This window comes from Brassica napus, chromosome A8 (genome assembly GCF_020379485.1).
Source record: "Brassica napus cultivar Da-Ae chromosome A8, Da-Ae, whole genome shotgun sequence".
In the NCBI taxonomy this organism is placed as follows: Eukaryota; Viridiplantae; Streptophyta; class Magnoliopsida; order Brassicales; family Brassicaceae; genus Brassica; species Brassica napus.
In genome coordinates, this window is record NC_063441.1 from 1,571,319 (window position 1) to 1,580,050 (window position 8,732).

Sequence of the window (8,732 nt, forward strand, 5' to 3'; positions counted from 1 at the left end):
ACCGTTTGATGGTTTATCTCTTTTGTATAGTTACTTTAATTAAGTTTTTTTTTTTGTTTATTAAAGTAATAGAGATGACTAATCGAGATAGGGGTATTTTCGGAAATTGAGAGATTTTAAAATAGTGGACCCCTTTCTTTCCTTGCTGTTATTTAGCGAAGATACTTTCTTATTTTTAGCTTCGCACTTGTCTGAATCACACCAGAGACACTTTCTTCCGTCAAATGTCTTCTCGCCGGAGAGTTCTTCTGAAGGTTATCATCCTCGGTGATAGCGGGTGATCTCCTATCCTCTTCCGATTCGATGTGATTTTGATTTTTGTACATTGATGAAATAGATTATGATGTTTTTCTTTTGTTTCAGGGTTGGCAAAACATCGTTGATGAATCAGTACGTTTCTAAAAACCAAGCACAGATCTATAATTGTAGTTTTATCCTTTTGTTTTTAATATGAAATTCGATTTTTTGGTGTCTGTTTAGGTTTGTGAATCGCAAGTTTAGTAATCAGTATAAAGCTACCATTGGAGCTGATTTCTTGACCAAAGAGGTTCAAATCGATGACAGGATCTTCACTTTACAGGTAATTCAACACCATTATTGCTTATTGCTTATTAGTATATACTATTTTTTTTTTCGAACTTTAGTATATACTATTATACATTTATAATTCTTATTGGAATATTCTTATTGGATCTTGCTTTTTGTATAAAGTAGAATAAGATGTTTAAATCTTGCTTTTTGAGTAACGATTTGAGTTCTCCTATTGTATTGTTTCTTAGGAAACTACAATGTTTTCTTGTCTATAATGATATTACTAGTACTACACACATGACCGGTTCTAAGATTTTAGAGATTACAAACAATTTAGTAAGAATTTGAATATTTATTTTAAAGAAAATTTGTTTTTGTAACTATTTAGTGAAAGTTTAATAGCGTTTCACTCTTAAAAATTTGGAGATCTTGGCTAGTTCTGAGTACAAATAGGAATGTTCTTTTAAATCCCTCGAGTCCATACTACAGATTTGGGATACTGCTGGGCAAGAAAGGTTCCAAAGTCTGGGAGTAGCTTTCTACAGAGGAGCTGATTGTTGTGTTCTTGTTAACGATGTCAATGTTATGAAGTCTTTCGAGAATCTTAATAACTGGAGGGAAGAGTTCTTGATTCAGGTATAACACAACTCCATTTGGATACCATTTTATTGCTATTATTTATAAATCGAAATGTTACATTGTCTTCATTGTTTAGGCTAGTCCATCAGATCCTGAGAACTTCCCGTTTGTCGTGTTGGGGAACAAGACCGATGTTGACGGTGGCAAGAGCCGAGTGGTGAGTCCGTTTACTTCTTCTTTATTATCCCTTGTCAAGTATCTATATGCTAAAGTCATCCTACATCTATTAGGTTTCTGAGAAGAAAGCAAAGGCATGGTGTGCATCTAAAGGAAACATTCCTTACTTTGAGACATCCGCCAAAGAAGGATTCAATGTAGACGCGGCTTTCGAATGCATCACCAAGAATGCCTTCAAGAATGAACCTGAGGAAGAACCGTAAGTAACACAGCTCTGTCAAAGTCACATAACTTTTCATGCTGTTTTTGTAGTCTTTATCTCCATCTCGTCCTGTGAATGACTGCGCAGGTACATGCCTGACACCATTGATGTTGCTAGAGGCCAGCAACAAAGATCAACAGGGTGCGAATGCTAAATCAAGTTTGTTGATATACTCTTCTATAAAGTTAATCTCAGTTCATTGATTCACAGATTTTAAAGGATTTGGTTTCCTTTCTTATCCAATTCCATACAATATTAAAATCATGTAATGTCACAAAACTCTCTTCTATAAGCTTTCTATCTCTCTTTTTGTGTCTACATTTCCTCCAACTTTATTACAATTCATCTCTAGCAGAACCCTCCTTTGGTTTCAACTCTTCGTTGATGAAAACAGCCATGTCCTTGGCACTAAGTTTAGTTGATAGCTTTAACTGTTAAGATAAAAACTTGGTAAGAAAACTACATAGAAGGCTTATAACTCTGCTCTATCAAAAAGGTTATTACCGGTTTCTCCTTTTCACCAGATTTGTAGAGCAAGATGGTCGGAAAATCATCAACCTGTCACCAACACATCAATAAGATTAGCAATTTGTCAGTCTTGGGTTGCAGGTAATAAGATTTGATTCACCTGAAGCTTGCCATGCTCATTCACCGATGCATCGATTCTTGCAAAAACAAGATTCTCATAGCCTTTGAAATGCTTAGCCAACTTCAAGACTTGTTTGCTCATCGCCTCGCAGTTCACACACCATGGTGTATGTACCTCAAGAAGAACGTTCTCGGGGCTGTGTAATACCAACTCATTAAAAGTCTTTCCTACCACAGTCACTATGCTTGCGTTTTCCTGCAGGTCTCAACAGGTTATTTCGATCTTGGCTCGTACATGGTTTCTCAGCTAATATCAAAGAGGATAATATATCTTTCAACACTCACATTATCCGGAACTGGCTCTGACCTATAGTAACGCGAAACGGTTCCATCAGCAAGTCCTGAACAAAAATCCTAATTTGCAAATCCAAGACAGATCACTTGAATCAGTTACTATATATGAATACTTGAAAGGGCATGAAAAAAAGAAGAACATACTTCTATGCTGCTTGGTGATGGATCTGATTCGAGCAAATACTTGGAGTTCAGGTTGTTATCAAAAGCAGCAACCTGTTGAACAAAACTATAGATTAATCCACATTGGCATGTAGCCTTATTATCATTATACCACAAAGTGTCAATCAGAAACTTACAACAGTTTTATTTGCATGATCTATTCCGAATAAGGTGAGGAATGGCATCGCAAGGTTCTCATTTGTTATATCAACATATATAAACATAAGCTGCAAGAAAAAAAAGGGTATAGGTTAAGAGAGAATCTAAAGAACTAAATCAAATTGGCCTTTAAGATTTAACCATACCTTGGATTTAAACTTTCTTGCCAAATCTTCAAGAGACTGAGCCAGGTTCTGGAAGACATCAGCTTTGGAGAAAAGCATAACCTAATCAACGAAGAAACAGAAACAAAGTTAGATTAAAAAAATGGTAAAATAAATAACAAACTGAAATGACAAAAAAAACTTTCTAACCTGAAGCTTAACAGGACTGGAGTAAACCCAAACGGTATTGCTTTCAGTCAATCTTGTAATCAATGGAAACTTGTTGTTTCCTAGGAACTCCAGTAACTTCTCCATCTTGTAAGGTCCATCTGTGTCCGAACCACATAAGACTCATTATCAACATTCCAATGAACCTTCACAAAGAGATATTCACACAATGAGAAATCTTACCATATGCAGTGTACTTTTCAGCCTCAGGTTTAACCAAGCCAATAAACACAGTATTGGTTTTGAGGTGAGGAAACAGAAGCTTCGCAACATCGTTATCACTTGTTTCTACAAACTGGATTTCGTTGTCTGATTTTGCAGCTTTGACGAACTCGTTATATTCAGACCCCTGAGGCAAACAACCAAACAAACAACAAGATATCAACAACTACATTCCAAAACAAGTCTATATACTTTTTACAGTGTTTCGATATCAAGTTACCTCAAACTTATGGAACAGACCAACAACAAAAGTGTGATACTTGTTCAGAAATATCTGAGCTTCATCGAGTGTATTGACTGTGATGATGGCTGAACCAGTCTTTTTCTGCACCCAGATGACTATATCCTCTCTGAACACAAGAACACATTGACCCACAAATCTCTCAGAGATACCATAAACTAGCCGTGGACATTTAAAACCGAGAAAGCAAAGTGCAAAGCCAAACCAAAATATCCAGACGATCATTGTTTCTCTATATAAAAAAAACAAAACCAAACGAAACCGAAAACAAACTAAAATACGGTCAATATCTTTAAAAAATTAAATTATTTAGTTTTGTAATAATCAAATGTATTAATTTAGTTTTGTATTAATTAAATATCTTAAAATATTATTTATAAACTAATTCAAATATCTTGTATCCAAAATATTTTAAATTATCTGAAATAGCTCCATATTTTAGTCGGACCAACCTTAATTACCTATATCTAATCGAAATACTAATTATTCAACATTTTTATCCAAATTTTCTAAAAAACTGGAATCAAATTGGACTTTATATTAGTCAGTTTTAATTTTGTTACCCGAATCAAAAACCTAAATAACCGATTCAGACAGAACCAAACACTGAGGACTACCATAAACGAACAGATCAGAAGCCTTATTTGAACTTCAGACATTGAAACTGAGAAACTTACGCTGAGAATCCACCGCTATAAGGCTGAGAAGTCCCGTTAACAAAGAGTAGAAGCGTAGGGAAACCCTTGATCTCAAGCTCCGACGCGACCTTACCATACCTGTCGCCGTCGATCTTCGCCATCAGAACCGAACTCCCAATCTCTTTCAAACCCGTCGCAGCCTCCGAGAACCTCGGCATCAGATCCGCGCTTCTCGCGCACCAAGGCGCGTAGCCTAGAACCAACACGAACTCGTTCCCGTCGACCACTCGCTTCGCGTTGTCGCCGGTTAGCTCCAGCACGATCCTCTGCGCCTTGCTCACTGTTTCGGCTTCCGACTGTTGATGCTGGGGACGGTCTTCTTGTGATTGCTCGTCTACTGCTAGGAGCTGTTCAAGATCGTCGTCGGATTCTTCGTCGGAGGATGATGAATGAGAGGGGATGAGTAGGAAGGTGAGGAGTAAGAGGAGGATGAAGGTGGAGACTGAGAGTTTTGGATTCATCGACATTGTGATTTTAGTTTTTTTTCGGTCGGAGGAGTGATTGGTCGGAGAAGCGATCGTCGTTAAATGAGGAAGAAGGCTAAAATGTTACCAGGATTTACGGCGGGAGTTGAGAGTCGATGGACATGTCACAAGTCACATGTGTGATGTGTAAAAGAAAAGCGAAAATAAAATTATTGTGTTATTGTAACCAGCACTGCCCCCTCATGGGAAATCGGCTAATTCCTACATCAACAAGGATCAACGGTTCCGATCAGTACATAAACATGTTACCTGTGCGAAAACATACATCAACTAGTACAAAATTTAATTTTCATACATGAACTTTCAAAATTTGGTTTTATCATACATTGACCTAATTTCCGTTAGTCAAACGTTGAGTTGTCGTTAACCGGTAATAGAAAACCGGCTAATTCCTACAACAACAGGGACCAATGATACATATCAATACATAAACACTTTACTTGTGCAAAAACATACATCAATTAATACAAAATTCAAATTCAATACATGAACTTTTGAAATCTAGTTTTAACATACGCTAAAGCTTGATATTTACCTAACTTCAACTAGTCAAATAATATCGAAGATAAATTGTCTGTCACGTATTGATTAAGTAAGGTTTTTTATGTATTATGTGGTAATTAAACTGTATTACGCGGTAATTGAATGAGAAAAATAAATCATGTATGTCAAACGATTTTTTTTGTGTGTAATTTATTAGTTAGTTTTTCTCTTTAATTTTTTCTTCAACTTTTACGACAACAGAAAACACTAACACCAAAAAAATGAAAGAAGACAAAATTGAACAAAGAGAAAAGAGAATTTCTTCGATAAGCTAAACATTTTCATTTCTCTCTGTCAATTACTACGTACTATGGTTTAATTATCACATAATACAATAAAAAACTTTACTTAATCAATACATGACATACCATTTATTTTCGGTATTATTTGACTAGTGGAAATTAGGTAAATCTATTTTATTAAATTTAATTACAAAATAAAACTAGCATTATTTTCAACAGATTTATTACATCTTTTCTTTCCTTATTTTCACTCAACTTAACTACTTTATTAATTGCATTTTTTTCAAATAATTTGACAGCATGTCTTATAAAAATATAAAACAGAACATACCTATTTTTAAGTGTTTTATTATATCTTTTACATTTTTTTATACTTCTTAACTACTTCATTAAGATATGGATATCAAGTATACGGTTCGGTATGGATTGGTTCTTTCGGATATCGAATTTTTTTAGGTTTTGAAATTATGCTTTGTTCGGGTATTATAAAATTTTGGGTGAGATTCGAATAGGGTCTTTCAGATCCGGATGGCTTTGGTTTTTATGTATAGGAACATAATAATTAACAAAAATTTATATATTTAGGAATGTCACTAAACAATTTATAAAAAAATTAACAACAAATATCCGCACGGACGCGCATGTCAAGCTTTAGTGTATGTTAAAAACAGATTTTGAAAGTTCATGTATTGAATTTGAATTTTGTATTAGTTGATGTATGTTTTTGTACAGGTGAAGTGTTTATGTATTGATCTGGACCATTGATCACTGTTGATGTAGGAATTAGCCGATTTTCTGTTACTGGTTAACGACATCTCAACGTTTGACTAACGGAAATTAAGTCAATGTATGATAAAACTAAATTTTGAAAGTTTGCGTATGAAAATTAAACTTTCTAGTAGTTGATGTATGTTTTCGCACAGGTAACATGTTTATGTACTGATCGGGACCGTTGGTCCTTGTTGATGTAGGAATTGGCCGATTTCCCGCCCCCGGATACTTTGACTTAAAAATACCATGATTAGGAAGATTCTAAACATTTCTCATTTTAACCTTCTACATTGAGAATTAACGAAACCTGAAATTTAAATTCAACTCCCTGATCCTTGTCTGGTATTTTTTCTAGAAAAATAAAAGAATGGAATTTTTAAAATTAAATATAATAGGATTAAGTAATAGTTCATCCAAAATAAAATGTAAGCTAGTATTAGAAAAAAAAAAGTTTAACTCAACCATTATTTTTAATTTAATTCAAGTAATTTTAATATTTTTAAAAAGTTTATGTAGTATTTATCAAAATTATATAACTTAGATTAATATGTTTTGAATATAAAAATAATTATTGTCTCCTCTCTCTCTCTAATATTTTTGTGAGAAAGATTTGTTTTTCTTGAAAGATTTGTTTTTCTTGTCGTTGGACTGTTGGAGTTTTCTTTTCGATTTCTCCCGTCTTCCTCTGACTAATCTAATCTATTTTCTGGTTTCTAATATCTCGAATATTTGATTTTGGATTGTGATTGTATTTTTTTGTCATGAATTTATACAAACTCATACTGACTCTGTGAACCAAATCAGAAAATCTTGATCCATGTAAATGATGATAGACGATTGCTTTCTGACACTGTGTTCTAGGCCATCCGCTTTTGTATTCTGAACACATAGATAATCTATGAATGGAGGAAACTTCTTTTCAGGGCTTAATATTTTCTAAATAATTTGCAAAAACTGGTCATTCTTATGGTTCCAAAACCATCTTCACCAATTGAGAGCAATCGGACATAAATTTCTCATACATTCTATTGTCCAGAGTAGTGCGTCCATCTCCACATGAAAAAAAGAGAAAGACTAGTCCGAACATTCCTCCCCTAACAACCAGAGTAGTGATTGTATTTCTCAATGATGTATTTGTGGGTTTCAGTTCTCTTAACATATTACATTTTTATAATTTAGTGAAGAAATTAATTAAAAATATCTTGATTTTTCTGAATTTTTGGTAATGGATATAAAGACCTGAAAAATACTTTTAGAAACTAATTAAGCACAAGATAAATATATCATTTTATATATTTTAAATAAAAAAATTATCTAAAATTTTGTTACATAAAAAAATGGAAAACAATAAACCTTATTTAAAAAAAGAATTTTAGTTTGAAAAAAATGAAGAAAAATAATAAACAAAGTATTTAACTAGTTACAGAAAATAAGAATCTAAGACGTCACTCTCTCTTCTCTCTAAAATATTTTTGAAAAAAATGAATCAGTTTCATGAAAAGCTGTGTAAATAATTATAATTTAAATTGATTTTATAATTAGATAAACTGCTCCAAATGTATATTTCTAATAATATTTTTAGAAAAAATTATTTTTTAATCTTTGATTTTAATTAAGACATTTAAATTTTCTAATCCTTATCAGAGTAATGGGCCATGAACTTCTTTGATGGGCCTATTAATACCAACGGCCGCACCGACAATTTTTACGAAATTTGTGGAAGCTTAGGTAATCACAGATTTTTTTCACATTTACTTATGTTATCTACGTAATTAATTATGCACCGCTCCATCGTTATCCATTAATGGTCAAAGACAAAAGCCATAGAGGAAACTCGTAAGAGAGAGACAGATATTTACCCAAAATGAGTCATTACACCTTCATAATAAAGTATTTCTTACCGTCTTTTCTTTCTTTTATCTCGAAATCGTCAGCTTCGTTGCCTTCTAGCTTCGTCATACCAACTTTTTGACTAAATTAGGAAAAAAGATCTGAGTTCGCCATTAAAGTACATCAGAGACAAAGACAAAAGGTTAGGCACATTTTATCTTTTGTATGGGATTTTCTTGAAAAATATTAGATATTTGAAGGGAATCTTTTTTAATGTGTGTCTTTTGGTGTCTATAAAGATCTAAACGCTTCCTTGTCTGTTTTATCTGCAGATTATCTGAAAACGTTTTTTTTTAGTTTCTGAGAGAGAAAGACAGACAGATTGAGAAGATGTTGGAAGGAAAAGCAATGGTTGAAGATTCAGATATGCCAGTGAAGATGCTGAAAGTTACACAGAGACTGACGAAGAAGATAGCTTTTATTTTATTAATGCTTTTCAACTTAGGAAAACAAATACAGAACTGATGTTCTTTTATACACAAAATCCGATCTTATC

The 8,732-nt window shown here is 33.4% G+C and overlaps 2 protein-coding genes and 1 long non-coding RNA gene across 4 annotated transcripts; 2 read left to right on the top strand and 1 right to left on the bottom strand.

Moving 5' to 3' along the window:
* The first annotated feature begins 130 nt into the window (after positions 1-130).
* Positions 131-1,855, top strand: LOC106358689 (ras-related protein RABG3d-like). Its single transcript, XM_048738466.1, has 7 exons — positions 131-277; positions 364-390; positions 481-580; positions 1,021-1,167; positions 1,247-1,327; positions 1,401-1,546; positions 1,637-1,855. The coding sequence occupies exons 1-7, from the start codon at positions 225-227 to the stop codon at positions 1,701-1,703; spliced, it is 621 nt and encodes a 206-aa protein (XP_048594423.1). The 5' UTR covers positions 131-224; the 3' UTR covers positions 1,704-1,855.
* LOC106360468 (protein disulfide isomerase-like 1-5) lies at positions 1,698-8,576 on the bottom strand. Of its 2 annotated transcripts, XM_013800069.3 has the most exons (12): positions 8,248-8,576; positions 4,285-4,991; positions 3,587-3,716; positions 3,328-3,493; positions 3,127-3,245; positions 2,959-3,039; positions 2,791-2,880; positions 2,636-2,707; positions 2,483-2,551; positions 2,178-2,393; positions 2,054-2,107; positions 1,698-1,980 (listed from the first exon to the last, which is right to left on the bottom strand). In XM_013800069.3, the coding sequence occupies exons 2-12, from the start codon at positions 4,770-4,772 to the stop codon at positions 1,885-1,887; spliced, it is 1,581 nt and encodes a 526-aa protein (XP_013655523.2). In that variant the 5' UTR covers positions 4,773-4,991; positions 8,248-8,576; the 3' UTR covers positions 1,698-1,884. The 2 variants fall into 2 exon arrangements, with proteins under 2 accessions (XP_013655523.2, XP_048594420.1); XM_048738463.1 differs by lacking the exons at positions 2,178-2,393; positions 8,248-8,576 and having other exon boundaries at positions 4,285-6,233.
* Positions 8,247-8,732, top strand: LOC125577245. The gene is made up of 2 exons (XR_007315604.1): positions 8,247-8,378; positions 8,509-8,732. It is a non-coding gene; the product is annotated as an uncharacterized LOC125577245 (long non-coding RNA).